Consider the following 25,073-nt stretch of genomic DNA (forward strand, 5'->3'; position numbering starts at 1 on the left):
ACCAAACAACACATCCGTGAGATGGTTTCATTAAGAGGCATGGCCAGCAGTACATTTTATTTGCACTTCCAGTCACTCCCATCACTCTTTTAAGTCGATTCTGTTCAAAGACTTCATCAAACAAGTTTGCAGATCTGTCTAAATCGGTTCGCGAATCAGTTTGAATGATCTGTTCAGTTCCTGCACGCACTGAATCGTCTGAAGCGCTTTCAATTCACACTTGACTCGAAGTTGTCTAACAGGAAGATTTAAGAACATCACAAGCGTTGGATGAATCGGCCGTGGACTACAGTACAGTCAAGTGAGAGCAAATCTTCAGATGCATCATATTGTTTGCCAGCGTCAGCGATGAAGATCTTTATTAGTTGAACATCTTATGCTGTCTGTGAATGAATGATTCCACAGGACGATACAATCGATTTCACTTCATTCAGGTAATACATTTTACAACCAAACAGATTATTACACCACGATAGCACTACTACAAAGTATGACATCAACTGTTTTTTGGACATATTAAATGTATTAATTAGTGTACTCATAAATCTTAATTCTTCTTACCTTGAAATGTTTAAGTACAAAATGCAATTTGCCAGTTCTGCTTACTTAAACTTTGAATTTCATAACTTGAGGCAATCGATTGGTAAAACACCTTTTTTCGAAGGCTTGATTGTGTTTGTGGGGTGCACTGTAACGTGTTCATGCTTCATTTGTAACTTTACAGATGTTGTTTATGCTCAAACAGCAACATTACACACTAACTAAAGTTAGAAAAGTGAAATCATATTCAACCACCCCTTTAAATGTTTTGAGTTTTGCCAACATATTCGGGTTTACAGTGCAGATCGTTTGTTAACCTTGGTGTGTGTGTGTGTGTACCAATGTAGCCCCCATCACTGAGTAAGTCTCTCTCAGTTAAATGTATGTTAATGAGAGAGAGAGAGAGAGAGAGAGAGAGAGAGAGAGAGAGAGAGTGAGAGAGAGACAGAGAGCACAGGCATGATATGAGTAGCCTAGCAAATTTGTGGAGGGCCCATTCACTGGACCTTTTCAGGGGCCCAGTCATTTCTGTGGGCGGGCCTGGATATATATAAATGAAAATTGGCAATTTCGCACGCAAATATCAAGAAATAGGTTGCAGCAGTTTGTCTTTTGACTACACTTGAGAAATCCGCGATTGGACTGAGCGCGAATAGCTTCACCGACTTCTTGTAGTACAAAATAGCTGTCAGTCAAAAGGAGATGCAGTCTTTCGACAGATCCTCCAATCATCACGCAGACGCCCGGACTCCAGGCCAGCCCACTTCTCTATTCACCCCAGAGACGCTGAGCATCCGTGGGCGGGACATAATCGCAGCATTTATCCAATGACCGTCTAGTTTCGCAGCACTGAAAAAAACTGTTCTAAGCAGCCCCATTGAAGTCAATGGACACTCAGCTTCAATGTGGAAATGCCATAGGGAAATGCACTGTGATGCTACGAGACTGTATGAGAAGGAAATCGAGTCAGCCGACCTGCTATACGTTGCTGATTCTGAACGAACTCGTCTTCGAGATTAACTTGTTCTAACGCATTTTTAGTCAATAAAATATTAACACAGTACATATTTGACCATTATTTTTTTGACATTATACAGGGAAGCTGAGCTTCCCTTGCAGTCTTAAAGAAATCGCCTCTGGAACAGACACACATATACGAACAGACACGCATATGAACAGACACGCATATGAACAGACACGGATACAAACACGCACAAATACAAGCACACGCACACAAACACACGCACGCATACAAGCACACAAACACACGCACGCATACGAGCACACGCACACAAACACACGCACGCATACAAGCACACAAACACACGCACGCATACAAGCACACAAACACACGCACGCATACAAGCACACGCACACAAACACACGCACGCATACAAGCACACAAACACACGCACGCATACAAGCACACAAACACACGCACGCATACAAGCACACACACACAAACACACGCACGCATACAAGCACACAAACACACGCACGCATACAAGCACACAAACACACGCACGCATACAAGCACACAAACACACGCACGCATACAAGCACACGCACACAAACACACGCACGCATACAAGCACACGCACACAAACACACGCACGCATACAAGCACACAAACACACGCACGCATACGAGCACACGCACACAAACACACGCACGCATACAAGCACACGCACACAAACACACGCACGCATACAAGCACACGCACACAAACACACGCACGCATACAAGCACACGCACACAAACACACGCACGCATACAAGCACACGCACACAAACACACGCACGCATACAAGCACACGCACACAAACACGCACGCATACAAGCACACGCACACAAACACACGCACGCTTACAAGCACACGCACACAAACACACGCACGCATACGAGCACGCACATATACGAACACACACGCATACGAACAGACACACATATACGAACAGACACACATATACGAACAGACACACGTACGAACACACACACACACGTGTGTTCGTGTGCGTGTGCTCGTATGCGTGCGTGTGTTCGTGTGCATGTACTTTATATGCGTGCGTGTGTTTGTATGTGTGTCTGTTCATATGCGTATATGAACAGACACACGCATACGAACATACACACACATACGAACAGACACGCATACGAACAGACATGCACACGAAGACACGCACGCATACAACCACACACGAATACGAACACACACACGCATACGAACACACACGCATACGAACATACACACGAATACGAACAGACACACATACGAACACACACCCATATGAACAGACACACACATACGAACACACACACGCATACGAACACACACATGCATACGAACACACACACGCATACGAACACACACGCATATGAACAGACACACACATACGAACACACACACGCATACGAACACACACACGCATACGAACACACACACGCATACGAACACACACACGCATATGAACAGACACACGCATACGAACACACACACGCATACGAACACACACACGCATACGAACACACACACGCATACGAACACACACGCATATGAACAGACACACACATACGAACACGCATACGAACACACACGCGCATACGAACACACACACGCATACGAACACACACACGCATATGAACAGACACACGCATACGAACACACACAGGCATACGAACACACACACGCATACGAACACACACACGCATACGAACACACACGCATATGAACAGACACACACATACGAACACACACACGCATACGAACACACACACGCATACGAACACATACACGCATACGAATCCACACACGCATATGAACAGACACACGCATACAGACACACACACACGCATACGAACACACACACGCATACGAACACACACACGCATACGAACACACACACACATACGAACACACACACACATACGAACACACACATATACGAACAGACACGTGTACGAACACACACACGCATACGAACACACACGCATATGAACAGACACACACATACGAACACACACACACGCATACGAACACACACGCGCATACGAACACACACACGCATACGAACACACACACGCATATGAACAGACACACGCATACGAACACACACACGCATACGAACACACACACGCATACGAACACACACGCATATGAACAGACACACACATACGAACACACACACGCATACGAACACACACACGCATACGAACACACACACGCATACGAACACACACACGCATACGAACACACACGCATATGAACAGACACACACATACGAACACACACACGCATATGAACAGACACACGCATACGAACACACACGCATACGAACACACACACGCATACGAACACACACACGCATACGAACACACACACGCATATGAACAGACACACGCATACGAACACACACACGCATACGAACACACACGCGCATACGAACACACACACGCATACGAACACACACACGCATATGAACAGACACACGCATATGAACACACACACGCATACGAACACACACACACATACGAACACACACGCATATGAACAGACACACACATAAGAACACACACACGCATACGAACACACACACACATACAAACACACACACGCATACGAATACACACACGCATATGAACAGACACACGCATACGAACACACACGCATACGAACACACACACGCATACGAACACACACGCATACGAACACACACACGAATACGAACAGACACACATACGAACACACACCCATATGAACAGACACACACATACGAACACACACACGCATACGAACACACACATGCATACGAACACACACACGCATACGAACACACACGCATATGAACAGACACACACATACGAACACACACACGCATACGAACACACACACGCATACGAACACACACACGCATACGAACACACACACGCATATGAACAGACACACGCATACGAACACACACACGCATACGAACACACACACGCATACGAACACACACACGCATACGAACACACACGCATATGAACAGACACACACATACGAACACGCATACGAACACACACGCGCATACGAACACACACACGCATACGAACACACACACGCATATGAACAGACACACGCATACGAACACACACACGCATACGAACACACACACGCATACGAACACACACACGCATACGAACACACACGCATATGAACAGACACACACATACGAACACACACACGCATACGAACACACACACGCATACGAACACATACACGCATACGAATCCACACACGCATATGAACAGACACACGCATACAGACACACACACACGCATACGAACACACACACGCATACGAACACACACACGCATACGAACACACACACACATACGAACACACACACACATACGAACACACACATATACGAACAGACACGTGTACGAACACACACACGCATACGAACACACACGCATATGAACAGACACACACATACGAACACACACACACGCATACGAACACACACGCGCATACGAACACACACACGCATACGAACACACACACGCATATGAACAGACACACGCATACGAACACACACACGCATACGAACACACACACGCATACGAACACACACGCATATGAACAGACACACACATACGAACACACACACGCATACGAACACACACACGCATACGAACACACACACGCATACGAACACACACACGCATACGAACACACACGCATATGAACAGACACACACATACGAACACACACACGCATATGAACAGACACACGCATACGAACACACACGCATACGAACACACACACGCATACGAACACACACACGCATACGAACACACACACGCATATGAACAGACACACGCATACGAACACACACACGCATACGAACACACACGCGCATACGAACACACACACGCATACGAACACACACACGCATATGAACAGACACACGCATATGAACACACACACGCATACGAACACACACACGCATACGAACACACACGCATATGAACAGACACACACATAAGAACACACACACGCATACGAACACACACACACATACGAACACACACACGCATACGAATACACACACGCATATGAACAGACACACGCATACGAACACACACGCATACGAACACACACACGCATACGAACACACACACGCATACGAACACACACACGCATATGAACAGACACACGCATACGAACACACACGCATACGAACACACACACAAATACGAACACACACACACATACGAACACACACACACATACGAACACACACATATACGAACAGACACGTGTACGAACACACACGCGCATATGAACAGACACACGCATACGAACATACACACACATATACGAACAGACACACATATACGAACAGACACGCATACGAACAGACATGCACACGAACACACGCACGCATACAACCACACACGAATACGAACACACACACGCATACGAACACACACACATACGAACACACACACAAATACGAACAGACACACATATACGAACACACACACGCATACGAACACACACACGCATACGAACACACACGCATATGAACAGATACACACATACGAACACACACACGCATACGAACACACACACGCATATGAACAGACACACGCATACGAACACACACACGCATACGAACACACACACGCATACGAACACACACACGCATACGAACACACACACATATACGAACAGACACACATATACGAACAGACACGCGTACGAACACACACGCGCATATGAACAGACACACGCATACGAACATACACACACATATACCAACAGAAACACACATATACGAACAGACACGCGTAATAAAACACACACACGCATACGAACATACAAACGCATACGAACACACACCCATATGAACACACGCATACGAACATACACAGGCATACGAACACACACCCAAAAGAACACACACGCATACGAACACACGCATGCGAACAGACACACGCATACGAACACACACATGCATATGAACACACACATATACGAACACACACACGCATACGAACACAAACTTATACGAACACAAACACGCATACGAACAGACACACGCATATGAACACACACATATACGAACACACACACACACATACGAACACAAACACACACGCTTACAAACACACACATGCATATGAACACACACACGCATACGAACACACACACGCATACGAACACAAACTTATACGAACACAAACACGCATACGAACAGACACACGCATATGAACACACACATATACGAACACACACACACACACACACACATTCGAACACAAACACACACGCTTACAAACACACACATGCATACGAACACATGCACGCATACGAACACACACGTATACGAACACACACATATACGAACACACACACGCATACGAACAGACACACGCATACGAACACGCATATGCATACGAACACGCATACGAACACACACATGCATACGAACACACGCATGCATACAAACACACACATGCATATGAACACACACATATACAAACACACACACACGCATACGAACAGACACATGCATACGAACACACACCCATATGAACACACGCATATGAACAGACACACGCATACGAACACATGCATGCGAACAGACACACGCATATGAACACACACATGCATATGAACACACACCCATATGAACACACGCATACGAACACACGCATGCGAACAGACACACGCATACGAACACACAATTCAATTCAATTCAATTCAAATTTATTTGTATAGCGCTTTTCACAATACACATTGTCTCAAAGCAGCTTTACAGAAAGTGCATTTCGGAAATGTACATAGAAAAATACAGTTAGTTAATCATGTATTAATTTATGGCATAACATATCGCCGGCTTTGAGTCGTCTCTTCACAGGCGTCGAGACACATACATGCATACGAACACACACCCATATGAACACACGCATAGGAACAGACACACGCATACGAACACACGCATGCGAACAGACACACGCATACGAACACACACTTGCATACGAACACACACCCATACGAACACACGCATGCGAACAGACACACGCATACGAACACACACATGCATACGAACACACACCCATATGAACACACGCATAGGAATAGACACACGAATACGAAAACACGCATGCGAACAGACACACGCATACGAAAACACGCATGCGAACAGACACATGCATACGAACACACACCCATATGAACACACGCATGCGAACAGACACACGCATACGAACACACACATGCATACGAACACACACCCATATGAACACACACCCATATGAACACACACCCATATGAACACACACCCATATGAACACACGCATACGAACAGACACACGCATACGAACACACGCATGCGAACAGACACACGCATACGAACACACACATGCATATGAACACACACCCATATGAACACACACCCATATGAACACACACACCATATGAACACACACCCATATGAACACACGCATACGAACAGACACACGCATACGAACACACGCATGCGAACAGACACACGCATACGAACACACACATGCATATGAACACACACCCATATGAACACACACCCATATGAACACACGCATACGAACAGACACACGCATACGAACACACGCATGCGAACAGACACAAGCATACGAACACACACATGCATATGAACACACACCCATATGAACACACACCCATAAGAACACACGCATACGAACAGACACACGCATACGAACACACGCATGCGAACAGACACACGCATACGAACACACACATGCATATGAACACACACCCATATGAACACACGCATACGAACAGACACACGAATACGAACACACGCATGCGAACAGACACACGAATACGAACACACGCATGCGAACAGACACACACATACGAACACACACATGCATACGAACACACACCCATATGAACACACGCATACGAACAGACACACGCATACGAACACACGCATACGAACAGACACATGCATACGAACACACACATGCATACGAACACACACACACGCATACGAACACACACATGCATACGAACACACACACGCATACGAACACACACACATACGAACACACACACGCATACGAACACACACACGCATACGAACACACACATGCATACGAACACACATGCATGGGAAAACACACACGCATACGAACACAGACCCATGCGAATACACACACGCATACGAACACACACGCATACGAACACACACGCATACGGACCAAGTTAAATCATGTCAGCAGCATGCTAATCATGCTGCCGACATGCTAAAACATGCTAATCATGCTAATAACATGATAGTCTTATTAACAAAATGCTGTTCATACTAGTAACATGCCAACTATGCTATCAACCTGTTATCATGCTAGCAACATTTTAAAAATGCTGGCAATGTGTTAATTTAAGCTGACAATATGCTAGCAAACATGCTAACCATTTTAATAACATGCTAATCATTTTAACAACATGTTACAACATGCTAGCAACATGTTAAAACAGCTAGTAACATTTTTTTTTTTTTTTTTTACTTTCTCTGAATAAAACCTTCTAACTTCAAATATGCAAGTCCATTCAGTTCAGTGGCATTGTTTACGTTCAGTGCCTCCAAAATGGCCGACTTCCGGATTGATGATGAAACACTATTGTTTACAATCATTGGACTTTTGTTGTTACAGATGTAAAACCTGAAGCATGTTTTTTTGTCTTATATCGTACATTTGACTGATCTTAAATAGCTCTCATATAAGTATTTTAAAATAAAAAAAACACACATACGAACACACACACAAATGCTTATACAAACACACACACGCATACGAACACACACACACACACACGCACATAACTTTACTCATCTAGATTGATTTTTTTTTTACTTTTTATTTATCTAGATAAAAAAAACAAGTCATCTTTATTTACACGGCGCTTTATACACTACAGATTTTTTCAAAGCAGATTTTTATCTGCAAATAATCTTTAATGTGGCGATTCTTAGTTAAAAAAAAAAAAGTTCCCTTTCGTTGTCACTCCGAGTTACGTCGGATGACGACGAATGGGGTTTCGCTTAGAAAGCCTATCAACTTCGAGTATTACAAAACGAGCCAATGGCAAAGAAATGCCATGGGTCTGCGGAATTTGCATGGCGTAACTCCGCCCCACCTCGTGGGTATAAAAGGAGGAAGCCGGCAGCAAGCAGATATGTTTTCGCTTCGGAGCCAAGTGTATTCTTCTCTCCACAAGCCATCTCTGAATTGTCAGCTTTACAAACGAGTACCTCGAGTGTTGGTGTGACGGCGATCTACGGCGAGAGCGTGCTTCCTGCTGATCTGTTGCAGTGGTCTGCCAGTCGGTGCGTTTCTCCCCGGGTGCTTCAACACTTGAGTTTTCTCTCACTAAAAGAGCTTACACGTGGCACGTCTTTTTAAAGACGGCTCGCCCGTGCATTTCTGGTTGCAGCGGACTGGTATCGGACTCTGATGGGCACGAGCGCTGTCTAGTGTGTTTGGGCTTTGATCATGCTTGAACAGCGCTCGTGGGTGACTCATGTTCTCGCCGGGAACGTGATCATCGCGTCATATATAGGTCGAGACTCGGTGAACTCGCAAGAGTGAGAGTCCCCTCATCCACCCCCCGATCTTCGGCTGGTGGCCAGGGTGACCTGAGGGTTACGGTCTGGATCTAGGCGCCGACTATGTGTCCGTGTCCCCAGCCCCCCTCTTCAATGACGGTGCCCGCTAGTGAACTGCTGATTCCCGCGAGTCTACCCTCTGGTGGCCCGCGTGTTTCAGTTGAAGCTACAGAGGAAGATGCCATGTCTGTTGCAGCATCACTAGGTGGGTTTGAGTCTTCTGGAAGTGAGGGCTCGTCACAGCTGCCACCTTCCGGTGTGCATACGGCTGTGCCTGAGTCTGATCCGGAGATGACGACCATGCTTTCCTGGGACGATGGGTTTTGGGTAAGGCCGCCGACCCTCGTCCACGGCAAACCCCAATACCTCTCTTCCCGGACGTGCATGATGAGATCTCGAAGTCCAAGAAGACCCCCTTGTCTTCTCGGGACCGCTCGCTGATCTCATCCGCCTTTCCTCCCCTCGATGGGGCCGCTGCCCATGGGTACACTGGGGTTCCCCCGGCTGAACGCTCTGTTGCGATGCTATGTGTCCTCAGAGTGCTTCTTCTCGGCGCAATCCTAAGCACCCGCCCGTGGCCTGTAGTTTTTCGTCTACGCTTGTGGCGAGATCCTATAGCGCCACGGGACTGGCAGCCGCCTCACTGCATGCCATGGTCATTCTGCTGGTCCACCTGACCCAGATGCTCATGGACCTGCACGAGGGCGGGACTGACCCAGGGCTCTTCACTGAGCTGCGCGCCGCCACTGACCTTGCTCTCTGAGCGACGAAAGTGGCCGTACGCTCCCTGGGTCAGGTGATGCTCACCAGTCTGTGGCTGAACCTGTCTGATGTGCTGGATGTCGCGCGGACCCGTCTGTCCGACATTCCCATATCCCAGGTCGGCCTCTTCGGCGGTGCGGTTGAGGGCTTGCCCAACAGCTCTCAGCCGCCTATGAGCAGAGTGAGGTTGATTCTGTCCCGACGGCCCCGCCGTCCGCTCAGATCCCTCGTCTGCCCTCCGCCGAAGGCGCCCTCCCGCGGCTCCCACCCCGCCCGTTCATGGGCCGGCTCTGGGGGCCGCGGGCGGACGCCACAGCCCTCTCCAGCCCCGCCCCCCGCTACACGCCGGGTTAAGCGGCGCTCGTGAGACGGGCACCTCGGCGATGGAGCAGACTGAGGTTGATTCTGTCCCGACGGCCCCGCCGTCCGCTCAGATCCCTCGGTCTGCCCACTGCCGAGGGCGCCCCCCCGCGGCTCCCACCCCGCCCGTTCACCCGGGTCGGCTCTGGAGGCCGCGGTCGGACGCCACAGTCCTCTCCAGCCCCGCACCCCGCTACACGCCGGGTTAAGCGGCGCTCTTGAGTTGGGCTCCTCAGAGATGGGACTCATTTCTTTCCAGGAGTTGGTAGCAGGACCACTCCTTTCCCCGGGGAGGGCCGGGGAAGAATCCTTATTCTCCAAAGAGCTGATTCTCCCGTCTCTGAGCACAGAGTTCTCGGACGTCACAGAGCTCCGCCCACAAGCCGTGCTCTCCTCGTCCCCCTCTGTCCCAGAGGTGGTTGACATGGCGTGCCGTCCACGGACCGCTTCGCCGCTGTCCCCCTCTGTCGCCAGACCCCTGGCAGAGCAGGCCCCCGCGGGACGACCAGCCTGGTCCTCCCCTGGCCCCCTCTGCCAGGGCGCGGTTGCTAACTGTGCCCCCTCTCCGGGCCGCTATGCCGTCCACATCTGGGCCAGTTACTCCGCTTCGCTGCCCCTCCGGGGGGACGCCTGTGGCTCGCATGATCCCGTTGGTTCAGTTCCTGGGAGCCTGGCTAGAGCTTCCCCGTCTGTCCCACTGGATCGTGCGTACCGTCAGGCTCGGCTATGCGATTCAGTTCGCACGGTCTTCTCCCCGCTTCAGGGGAGTCCGCTCCACTTTGGTTGGTGGCAATGCCCCTATCATGAGAGCAGAGATTGCCACCCTGCTGGCGAAGGGTGCAATCGAGACTGTCCCTCCAGCCGAGATGAGGTCCGGCTTCTACAGCCCCTACTTCATTGTCCCCAAGAAAACCGGTGGGTTACGGCCAATCCTGGACTTGCGCGTGCTGAACCGCTCCCTTCACCGGATGCCGTTTAAGATGCTCACCGCCAAACGCGTTTTCGAATGCATACGGCCCCAGGATTGGTTTGCAGCGATCGACCTGAAGGACGCCTACTTTCATGTCTCCATTTTTCCTCGACACAGACCGTTCCTCCGGTTTGCTTTCGAGGGGCAGGCATACCAGTACGCGGTTCTCCCTTTCGGGCTAGCCCTGTCTCCTCGCATCTTCACGAAGGTCGTCGAGGCGGCCCTTGTTCCCCTTCGAGAGCAAGGGGTTCGCATCCTGATCCTAGCTCACTCTCGAGATCAGGTTTGCGAACACAGGGACCTAGTGCTCCGGCACCTAGCCCGTCTGGGCCTTCGGGTCAACTGGGAGAAGAGCAAACTTTGCCCCGTGCAGAGGATCTCTTTTCTCGGTATGGACATCGACTCGGTCGCCATGTCCGCGCAGCTTACGAGCGAGCGCGCGCAGTCACTGCTGACTTGCCTAAGACAATTCGAGGGCAAGAGTGCGGTTCCACTGAAACTTTTTCAGAGGCTCCTGGGGCATATGGCATCTGCAGCCGCGGTCACGCCGCTCGGATTGCTTCATATGAGACCGCTTCAGCTTTGGCTTCGCGACCGAGTCCCGAGGTGGGCATGGCAACACGGCACGTTCCGAGTACCAGTTACTCCGACCTGCCGTCAGTTCTTCACCCCGTGGTCGAACCTCGATTTTCTCAGGGCCGGTGTCCCCCTGGCACGAGCTTCCCGGCATGTTGTTGTCTCAACAGATGCCTCCACCACGGGCTGGGGCGCCATGTGCAATGGACATGCTGCTGCGGGCTCCTGGACAGGACCCCAGCGGCTGTGGCATGTCAATTGCCTCGAGTTGTTGGCAGTACGCCTTGCCCTGCACCGCTTCCGGGCGTTGCTCAGGGGTCAACACGTACTAGTCCGCTCAGACAATACCGCCACTGTAGCGTACATCAACCATCAAGGTGGTCTACGCTCCCGCCGTATGTCACAACTCGCTCGCCACCTCCTCCTATGGAGTCAGAAGCATCTGAGGTCGCTTCGAGCCATCTTCATTCCCGGAGCGCTGAACTGTGCAGCCGACGAGCTCTCACGGCTTCAGCCCCTCCCTGGAGAATGGCGACTCTATCCCCAGTCGGTTCAGCTGATTTGGGACCAGTTCGGGGACGCGCAGATAGATCTGTTTGCCTCTCACGACTCGACCCATTGCGCCCAGTTCTATTCCCTGACCGAGGGCACGCTCGGCACGGATGCTTTGGCGCACAGCTGGCCGCAGGGCCGCAAGTATGCGTTTCCCCCAGTGAGCCTTCTTGCGCACACTTTGCGCAAGGTCAGGGAGGACGAGGAGCAGGTCATTCTGGTTGCCCCTTACTGGCCCAACCGGACCTGGTTCCCCGAACTAGTACTCCTCGCGACAGCACCTCCCTGGCCGATCCCTCTGAGGAAGAACCTTCTTTCTCAGGGACGGGGCACCCTATGGCACCCTCGTCCCGATCTTTGGAACCTCCACGTGTGGCTCCTGGATGGGACGAGGCAGGTTTGAGTACCCTACCACCAGCGGTGGTGGCTACCATCACTTCCGCTAGAGCGTCGTCCACGAGACACGTCTATGCGTTGAAGTGGAACCTCTTCGTCAACTGGTGCTCTTCTCACCGAGAAGACCCCCGGAGATGCTCGATCAGTGTTTTGCTTTCCTTCCTTCAACAGGGGCTGGAGCGAAGGCTGTCTCCCTCCACCCTGAAGGTCTATGTTGCCGCCATTGCCGCACATCATGACCTCATCGAAGGTAAGTCGGTAGGGAAGCACGACCTGATCATCAGGTTCCTGAGAGGAGCGAGGAGACTAAATCCTCCTCGTCCTCCTCTCGTTCCCTCTTGGGACCTCTCAGTGGTTCTAACTGCCCTGAAGAGTGCTCCCTTTGAGCCCCTGCAATCAGTCGAGCTTAAGTTCCTGTCTATGAAGACAGCGCTCCTGGTTGCACTGGCCTCCATCAAGAGGGTTGGGGACCTGCACGCATTCTCCGTTGACGAAGCGTGCCTGGAATTTGGGCCGGCTTCCTCTCACGTGATCCTGAGACCCCGGCCTGGATATGTGCCCAAGGTTCCTACCACTCCCTTTCGGGACCAGGTGGTGAACCTGCAAGCGCTGCCCTCGGAGGAGGCAGACCCAGCCTTGGCACTGCTCTGTCCAGTACGCGCTCTCCGCGCCTATGTAGACAGAACGCAGTGTTTCAGGACCTCAGACCAGCTCTTTGTCTGTTATGGTGGGAAGCTGAAGGGAAAGGCTCTCTCCAAGCAAAGGTTGTCTCACTGGATAGTGGACACCATTGCTTTGGCTTACCAGCAGCAAGGTCGACCGTGCCCCCTTGGTGTGACTGCCCACTCCACCCGGAGTGTGGCGTCCTCTTGGGCTCTAGCGCATGGCGCCTCGCTAACAGACATCTGCAGAGCTGCAGGCTGGGCGACACCTAACACATTCGCCAGATTCTATAATCTCCGAGTGGAGCCTGTGTCCTCTCGTGTACTCGCTTCAACCAGCTAGTACCGGACCCGCTCAGGTGTCTTCGCTTGCTCGCCATTCCACTCCACGGACTGGATACGTGCGATACTTTCCTCAGGTGAGCTTCTCCGAAAGCCCTGAGCTCCTCCAGCACTCCTGACGTCGGCGCCAGTGTCTATTGCCTGTGCGTCGGCTAGGTGCCTCCCGTGTGCATGGTCCCTCCTCTGAGCGACCCCCACATGTGTATTTCCACTGTAAGCCTCTCTGAGCGTGTGTCTTTCCCTTGGCAAGCCACCTTGCCACCCCTGGGGTTGAAATATTCCACCTGCGGCTGGACACCCCAGTGTTTTCCATATGCTTCCTTCGGGTCATATGTGTATTCTCTAAGTCCCCCCCCTCCGGGCTGGCATTAATTGCATACTTCCCCTAAGCTTGGGATATGCTTCCCAGTGTACCTTGGTATTCCTGTGTTATATGGAGTCCTTTGTCCAGGCTGACAGGGATCTCGATTTACGCAGGGCACTGGAAGACAGCTGAGAAGGTGGCGTGATTAGACTGGTAACCCCATTCGTCGTCATCCGACGTAACTCGGAGTGACAAAGAAAGGGAACGTCTACGGTTACGTATGTAACCCTCGTTCCCTGAGTAGGGAACGGAGACGTTACGTCTGCCTGCCACTTTCCGCTGTACCGCGGGGATCGCCTGAGCTCAGTCTTGGCTCCTCAGCGAAGAAACATATCTGCTTGCTGCCGGCTTCCTCCTTTTATACCCACGAGGTGGGGCGGAGTTACGCCATGCAAATTCCGCAGACCCATGGCATTTCTTTGCCATTGGCTCGTTTTGTAATACTCGAAGTTGATAGGCTTTCTAAGCGAAACCCCATTCGTCGTCATCCGACGTAACGTCTCCGTTCCCTACTCAGGGAACGAGGGTTACATACGTAACCGTAGACGTTATATCTTGTTTTCCGACACAAACATCTAAACATTCTTAAACCAAAATACATTTACTGGAAAAGCAAAATGACTGAAGATGTTGTTTACCGAAATCAGAATAAAGTGAGTTTGTGCTGAAAATAAAAACAAATATTTGTCAATGGAGTTAGAAAAATAATCTCGTTTCCCGTTTGAATTAAGATTACTTTTCTGACCTCATGACAGATATTCGTTCTGATTTTCAGCACAAACTCACTTCATTTTGAAACATTTTTAACTTAATATCTTCAGTCACTTTGCTTCTTCTCCAGTAAATGTATCTTGATTTAAGAATCTTGTGATATTTGTGCTGGAAAGCGAGACAGAAACACAGAGGAAGAGCAGCGTATAATCAATCTTAGAAATGAAAGGTTTTTTGACTGCAGAGTTGCACTTGTTTACAAGAACCTTCTCACCCGAAGTCCGTACAGTAGACTCACATTCATGAATAATGGACCAGGAAAGCTTCCAATTATGAGCGCGGCTTCCATATACTTTTATGAAGTGCAGTTGACAGTTATATCATGTCAGCGTGTTATAAAAGCCTGCGGTTTGAGATGGAGAGGATCCATCGATTGGGTTTTGCTGAATGCATAATTGCAGACGAGGGAATTCGGTTTGTGCGCTGCGTTTTAATGCGTCGCATTTTAAGCTGATTCCTTCCTTGGTAAAAGCAGCTTTCATCTGAAAACTGATTCCAGCGCAGGATCCGAGTCGTTCTGATACTGGACACTTCATCTCACGCCTGCAAGTCAGGATTTCAGCATCCACTCCTGATGTGTGCCATCATCCATCAAGTGTGTGTTTGAGCTCAGCGGGGGCAAAGATGAAACCGGTTCTCCTTTTCTGTACAGGCAAGACCACAGGCTGTTTTTAGATGGACACGGCGATGATAAAGTTAATGGTTTAGTTGCCTTTTTCACCCATAAAACATCTGAGTTTCTCAGTCTGATCTATGATTTCATCAAACAGCCGCTGACTCTTCCATCACTGCTGTTTATTCACCATTACTATAGTATATATTTACGGTAACACGGTAAATTACCATGATTTTACTCAGTTTTCTGTAAACGCCCACATGATGTTTCCCCTGTTTTGTTGTTGCCATACGAGGCTCCACCCCCTTCTGGAAAAGGGGGCGGGACCAGTAGCTTATTTGTATTTAAAGATACACACATGAAAACGCTGTGTTTTGTTGCCTTTTTCACCCTTAAACCATGTGAGTTTCTAGTCTTATCTATGATTTGATCAAACAGCCGATGATTCTTCCATCACTGCTGTTTACTCAACATTACTATAGCTCAACACTGTAAAATACCATGTTCTTACTCCGTTTTTTATACATTTCTGGAAACGTATAATGATAATAAACGGCCCTGATGTTTCCCCTGTTTTGTTGTTGCCATCCAAGGCACGAGCTGTAAAGGCTCCGCCCTCTTCCTGAAAGGGGCGGGGACCAGCAGCTCATTTGCATTTAAAGATACACTCACAGATTTTTGCTGTAAAAAGAAGTTCAATCTGTAAAACCTAAAAAATTGCTACACGATTTTTTTTAAGTTAAATTCTGGAAAGCACAGCTGACGATTTTTTTTGACAGTGCAGTGAATTTAAGTTCATGAGTAAGGCTGTGTTAGATTGACACGGCGATGATAAAGTTAATGGTTTAGTTGTAGGTAATAGCCTTTTTTCTCCCTTAAACCATCTGAGTTTCTTAGTCTGATCTATGATTATGATTACGATCAAACAGCCGCTGAAACTTCCATCACTGCTGTTTACTCAACATTACTATAGTATATATTTACAGTAACACTGTAAAATACCATATTTTTACTCAGTTCTTCTGTGGATTTCTGGAAACAGCCCCTGATGTTTTCCCTGTTTTGTTGTTGCCATCGGAGGCACAAGCTGAAAATGTTCCGCCCTCTTCTGGAAAAGGGGGCGGGACCATTAGCTCATTTGCATTTAAAGATACACACACAAAAACTGTGTGTTTTTTACTGTAAACATAAGTTCAATCCGCAAAACCTTAAACATTGCTACACTATTTTTCTAAGGTATAATTCTGGAAAGCACAGCTGATGAATTTTTTAACCATAAATTTCACTGAATTTTTATTTTATTTTATTTTTTTACAGTGGACAAGTGACTTTAAGGTAATGAGTAAATGTTTTCTGCTGATATGCATCTTTATTTTCCTAAATAAGTAAATAAAGCACGTTTTTTGTTTTTTGAATATTGGAAGTGAAAATGGTTCTTCCATACTATAACACTGCACTTAGATATGTGTGAATTTCCAACATCAGGAGTAATAATTTATATAGTTCTATTTTATTTAATTTGTTAAAAAAAATGTTTTATGTTCTATGTAAAATGTTCTATAAAAGAAAAGATAGAAAATAATTATTTGTGTTTGCTGTAAGGTGGTTAGAAAAATGAAATCGGTATCGGCTAAAATCGGTATCGGCAGATCAAACTCATGAAAAATCGGAAATCGGAATCGGCCTAGAAAATTGTAATCGGTGCATCTTCTGTAGTGTGTAGTTTATTTATTCATAAACATGAATTGGGCCCTGGGAGCAAACAGGGATGAATTTGTGCACTGGCTTAAGAATATCATGAATTTCAAACAAACTATCATCAACCTTTTGCTAAAGTGTGGCTGTTTTGATGCCATGCAATTACCTGCAATACAAAGCAGATTTGTGTGTTTTGATTCGCCCGGTTTGGTGGTCATGTACTGTATGTGACTTTTGGGGGGGTTCTGTCGTTGTTGTGTTAAGTTGCTCAAAGGTTTGGAGTTGGTGATATTTTGTTGAAGTTTTTGAAAGAAATCTCTTTTGCTCAGCAAGACTGAATTTATTCGATGAAAAATGCACCAAATATTATTCCAATGTAAATCAGCTGTCGTCTATGTGAATATATAGTAAAGTGTAATTTATTCCTGTGATCAAAGCTGAATTTTCAGCATCATTACTCCAGTCTTCAGTGTCACATGATCCTTCAGGAATCACTATAATATGATGATTTGATGCTCAAGAAACATTTATGATTATTATCAATGCTGAATAGTTCAGATTCCTGTGGAAAACGTGATATATTTTATTTTTCTGGATTCTTTGATGAATAGAAAGTTCAAAAGAACAGCATTAGTAGTAATAGAATCTTTTGTAAAATTATAAGTGTCCTTATTGACACTTTTGATCAATTTAATGCGTCCTTGATGAATAAAAGTATTCATTTCTATGTAATATAAATTAAATGGAGTATATGTAGGGCCAAAACTGCAGACAAAAAAATCTTTAGTTTAATCCATGTTAAAGGTATGAAAATCTCACAGACTGATGTGAAAGAAGCAGCACGAGGCTTTAATAAGCATGTGGAGGGTAAGAATCGAGCGCTACTCTTCACTCTATCTCTCCGTCAGATGCCATCACAACAGTGACAGCGCAGACTGTGAGTTTAATCAAACGCACAGCGATCTCCTGCTGTAATCTATAGGCGTCATTATAGAAAAAACACCCATCAGGCCTATCAAGCTGTCGGTTACAGTGCTGGAATTAAATTCACCCCGACCGGGCGACACTAATCAGTGTCCTGACTGGATTACACGCGACACCGGAGACCCGGGTGACATTTGTCCGCCTGTTTTCTGTGTAAAAATAGTCGCTTTGAGAGGAAAAATCAGCTAGCTTCCATTATAGGGAGGAAAAAAAAGCCCAAATATTAAATGTCATGGATGAATATTTATGGAGTAATCCACAATTCTTTGTAGAGGGGGTCAAAGTGAAAATTTTCATTTAGAGACAAATTACAGGAGGGGAAAAATTGCTTTAGAAAGATGGCTGTTCTAATGATTTTATTTTTTACATGTAGATAAATAGGTTTTTTTAGTGAAATCTGCTGACTTACACAATGCTTGTTGCATTATATGCCAATGGTGACAGTTCAAAAATGTGAAAAATCACTTTTTTAAAAAGATTACATGGCTGTAACTCCAGAAGGATTAATATGCTTTTAGATTTTGGTTCTTAACAAACATTTCTCTTGGTATCCCCAATTTTAATGCCCAATATGGTTCAATTCCAGAGATATGAGGATCTCAATGTGGCTCCATGAGTAAATTGTTCATATTTTCAGAGGTGCAAAACCAAATGTGGGTCGCATACCACTGCTTCGTTTTGTCTTTTTAAAGAGGAATGTCTAAAGAACAAATAATGTCGAAACTAGAAATATATCTTGTTTTCCCTCTATCAAAACATTTACTTAGAACGTACCTGTCTGAGTGATAATATATACGTTTTCCAAAGTTTGCATGGCTGTAACTCAAGAAGTATTAAAGATATATTAATATCCTTTTAGATTTTGGTTCTCAACAAGCTGTTCTCTTGGCATCGCTATTTTTAAGGCCCTTTATGGTTCAATTCCAGAGATATGGAGATCTCAATGTGGCTCCATGAGTAAATTGTTGAATTTTACCAATTTTCAGTGGTCAAAAACTAAATGTGGGTGACTTTGCATACAGCTGATACGTTTTTTCTTTTAAAGAGGGATGTTTGAAGAACAAATAAGAAATGTACCTGAGAGCCCAAACATGTTATTTTTCCAAAGTTTGCATGGCTGTAACTCAAGAAGTATTAAAGATATCTTAATATCCTTTTAGATTCTGGTTTTCAACAAACTTTTCTCTTGGCATCTCCATTTTTAAGGCCTAATATAATCCAATCCCAGAGATATAAGGGTCTAAATGTGGCTCTATGAGTAAAATGTTTAATTTTACCTATTTTCAGTGTGGCTGACTTTGAATACAGCTGATAATTATATATTTAAACATGAATGTCTCTATTATTGATTATGTACAATAGCAATACTAGAAATAAAAACTGAAACTTTAACATTTTAAACTTCAAAACAAACAAACCTTCATTCCAACTGAAACAAAAAATGTCAGACAAGCTCTGAATTGGTGCCCCATCGGTGAAATGAATCAGTGTATTTATTTAAAACAATCTGCCCTGCCAAAACGGCCCGACTCAATCGCTTCATTGTGTGCGTGTAGCTCTCTTCGTGAAGGTAATTGCTCCTACCTGCGTTGCGATAATGGATCCTGGATGAAGTATTGACCGCCTCTAGATTTTGATTAAGGGCCGGCGGTGCAGAACATGTCTTAATGAAAGTGAGGAATCAGCATTCAAGGTGGCGGCGTCCAATCGCTGATTACATTCGGGTCTTCGGCGAGCGAGAGGAGACACTGAAATCTCTTCTGTATTTCTTAATGGTATAAGTAGAGGATGTTATTAGTGTCGTTATGGGATGAAAAGGTCAGCTGTAATCAGTTTTGATTCAGATTCATGATATCTGGCATTTGCTGGTCAAACTCGCTGGAGTTCATGATGAAAACATTGCACTTCACACTAAGGAACTCACCCGGTTATGCAAATGCGTGTCTTTAAAGTATTAATAGCAAGAATTAGCAAGTGAAATGACATCAGATTTAATATAAGTGTCATTTGGATTTCACGCACGAGAACGTTTCCGTGAGAAACCAGTAAATCTGTCCAATTCAGCTCTGTGTTAAACACCCATCTCAAAGAAGAATCAAGCGGACAATCTCTTTAATATCTTAATAATTTCTCCTAAACTGATATGGAAAAAAGCTCAGGCTCGGCTCCTCTACAGATCTCATCAGATTCTCATATTCATACAGTGATGAGCTGCTCTCCACAGATCTAGACTCTTATTGTTTGACTATTGACTCATCTGTGTCTTTTTCCTCTCCAGGGGTTTTAGGAGAACCATGAAGCATATCTCAAAATCTCAGATATTTCCAGTAATCTCCCTCTCTCTACATGTATATCTGTATATTTGACCGAGGTGCCCTTGAGCAAATTCATTCATGATATTTTAAGATATTTCGGATATATACATACACACATATATGCCCTACATTTATGAGATTTGTATTAATTCAAAAGATATTTGATTATATACATTATGTATGTGTGTATATATGTGTGTGTATATATATAAAGACACATGTATACACGCGCACACTCACTCACTCACTCACACCGACATTCACACACACACACACACAGACATTCACACACACACACACACACACACACACACACACACACACACACACACACACACACACACACACACACACACACACACACACACACACACACACACACACACACACACACACACACACACACACACACACACACACTCACACACACACACACACGTGTGCACAGAAAGCCGTTTCAGACAGCTCATAAAAGGACAAAAACACACAATTAAGCCAAAATGTCAGTTTTGTCAATTATCCTCGCAAACACAATCTTAAATTTAAAGTTAAATGAAGTCATGAATGAACGTAAAGAGTTGTGAGAAAATGGGATCCGTGTGAGATCCGTGTGATGTGCGGTAGATCTTAAAGTGACAGCAGCCTAATAAACCCACTTTATATAAGGTTTCTAAAATCTTTTGACTAAATCATATTTTGACAATATTTGGTATAGGGTCATCATTTTTGGCCACTACTGTATATACTAGAAGAAACATCTCAACTTCAACAAAATCTACCTGAATATTTCCTTTGAGCCTCAAGAACAATAAGACATAACCTCTGTCCGGTGGGAATAACCGTGTGCTAACGCTGATGCTGTAATAAGTGTGTGTGTGTGGAGGACACAAGGTGGTCCAGCTGGTGTGTGTTCAGCGTCCCTCGCGTGAAGGATCGTTCTGTCTGGTCATTGATCAGCGACGTCATCTGTCCTCCAGAGGAACGTATACAGAGAGTGAACCCGGCAGATCCTGAAATAATGCTCGTTCTCCTCTTGGAAAAGCCGATGGAAGTGTTGAGTGATTTCGTCAGTCGCAGTATTTCACTCTCTCTGTGACAGCGAGGAAATCTTTATCTTCTGTTGCTAGTCGAGCAGATTCACAAGCGTACAGAAACTGAAAATCAAGTTTTTAATGTTGTTTATATGTCTATGTGGTGTTTTTAATATGCTTTAAGACAAACCATGTGTAAATTCATAAGTCGACAGCATTGCTGAGTATTTTCTCCTTAAAACTGCAGTGAACCAAAGACAGTCTCAAAAACACGCTTTGAAATCGCTGGTGTTTCTGACGTCACAAACTACCTTGTAACCAATCAGATCAACGTGTGATCGTCAACGAGTGGATCTCTGAGTGAGTGAGTGAGTGAGTGGAGGCGGGGCTCATTTGCATATTCATAGAACTGCGCATACTAAATGAGGCAAGGGTGTTGAGTTACATTCAAGATATTTTAAGGCGTGAAGAATATTTTTTCAAGGAAAAAAAGTTTAAATATGTAATTTTTTTAGTTTTAAGGGATAAAATGATTGACTACATGAGGACTTTAGGCTTTTGACTGATACCTAATTTATGATGTTAGCTAAAATATGCCATGGGAAAAAGTGCGCCAAGTGTCACCAGAAACAAATATTTACATCGATTTTAGGGGCTGAAATAATAAGCTCCCGCTCCTTTTCGAACATATTGAAATTTTTGCTATAATACTTTATAGATATTGTTTTTTTTCTTTCGGTATGTTGCAACATTCTTATTCTATTTGGATCTTTTGTTGTTGGAAATGAAAAATAAATGCAAAATGAGATGTCCTGAGATGCTGTGTGTGTTTCTTCAGACCTGGACGAGCCCGTGGTGACGGTTCATCAGAGTATCGGTGAAGCGAAGGAGCAGTTCTACTACGAGCGGACGGTGTTCTTGCGATGCGTGGCGAACTCAAACCCCCCCATCCGCTACAGCTGGAACCGCGGGCGAGACGTTCTCTCGCAAGGGTCCGATAAAGGCGTTGAGATCTACGAGCCCTTCTTCACCCAGGTAAGAATGTAACCCTTGCTGGGTCATAAATTGGGTCTTAAAAATAATGTTAATTCAGAAGGAAAACAAGATTCTGACCTGGAAACTAAATATATATATATAAAACTTTTTTTTTTTTGCGTTGCACCATCCTGCTCACTTAATAATGTTGGGTTGAAAATAACCCAACGAGTAACCCAACGAGTAACCCAACAAGTAACCCAACTATGGGGTGGTAGAACCATTGCTGAAAGTAATACTGTTGTTTTCCAGTATAAGTTTGTGAACATGCTTTAATCAAGATGGAGAAGCAAATGAGTGAATATAGTATGCCTTGAATAATTGTATCAAAATAAAGTGAGTTTGTGAATTGGGTCATAAAAATAACGTTAATTTAAAAGGAAAACAAGATTCTGACCTGGAAACTATATATATATATATATATATATATATATATATATATATATATATATTTTTTTTTTTTTTTGCATTGTACCATGCTGCTCACTTAATAATGTTGGGTTAAAAATAACCCAACGAGTTGGGGTGGTAGAACCCTTGCTGAAAGTAATACTATTTTTATTTTTCCACAAATATCTGGCAATGGGGTCAGAAAAATGTTAATTCAAAGGGAAAACAAGATTCTGACCTGGAAACTTGAAAACAAGAAAAAAATATGGATGAAGAATATCATTTTCTTGCAACGTACCATGTTTATAATATGTCTGCTAAATTAATTCATGTAAATTATATTCTTTGAAGTACCTGAATATGGTTACTGTACAGTATCAAAGTAGACTACTATAATTTAAAAATGTTGCAATTATTTGTGAAATTTACTAGCATTTTTTTTACTGCATATTAAAGAAATTAATGTTTTATTCATCAGGGACGCATTAAATTGATTAAAGTTACAGTAAAGACATTTATAATGTTACAAAAGATTCTATTTCAAATAAACGCTGTTTTTTTAAACTTTCTATTTATCAAAGAATCCTTAAAGGTGCCTTGTGTAATATCCGCGCAAAAAAAATCAATTCATACTCCACATTCCATACCAGATGGGGGCAGTCTACCTCCAGAAAGTGAATTGATCTACTCTAGAGTAACAAACGAGAAACGGCATAGTCTCTATGCTCCGCCCCTACCTCCACAACGACCCTAGAGCCATAGCCGAAGCCGGGCCAACTAACTCCAGAGGAACGTTGGTTGATGTCAATTGATTTTTAAATGACATCTTCAAGCTACTCCCCTTCACCAGTGAATGTTCATATTTGTTTTGTTCATATTACATTTTTATTGTTAGTTTGAATTACATTAATTTGACAGACAGCATTCGCTGCTGTTGACCAAGCTAGCGCATTTCAGAGCTACCAACACTCACGAATTCACCGTCACCGATTCTGTCAAAAAATACCGTTTTGGCGCTTGTAAATATTAACGTTACACGACAGATCCCTAG

At 45.3% G+C, this 25,073-nt stretch overlaps 1 protein-coding gene across 3 annotated transcripts in view; it reads left to right on the top strand.

Moving 5' to 3' along the window:
* Positions 1 to 25,073, top strand: part of LOC143707733 (MAM domain-containing glycosylphosphatidylinositol anchor protein 2) — a 288,467-nt gene that overhangs the window by 100,553 nt on the left and 162,841 nt on the right. For all 3 annotated transcript variants that reach the window (XM_077200059.1, XM_077200057.1, XM_077200058.1), the window contains exon 4: positions 23,436 to 23,632. In XM_077200059.1, coding sequence (XP_077056174.1) covers positions 23,436 to 23,632 — 197 coding nt within the window. The remainder of the gene's footprint in view (positions 1 to 23,435; positions 23,633 to 25,073) is intronic.

The sequence above is a fragment of the Siphateles boraxobius genome, unplaced genomic scaffold (genome assembly GCF_051911475.1).
Source record: "Siphateles boraxobius isolate OS27281-9 unplaced genomic scaffold, OSU_SipBor_1 115, whole genome shotgun sequence".
Taxonomy (NCBI): domain Eukaryota; kingdom Metazoa; phylum Chordata; class Actinopteri; order Cypriniformes; family Leuciscidae; genus Siphateles; species Siphateles boraxobius.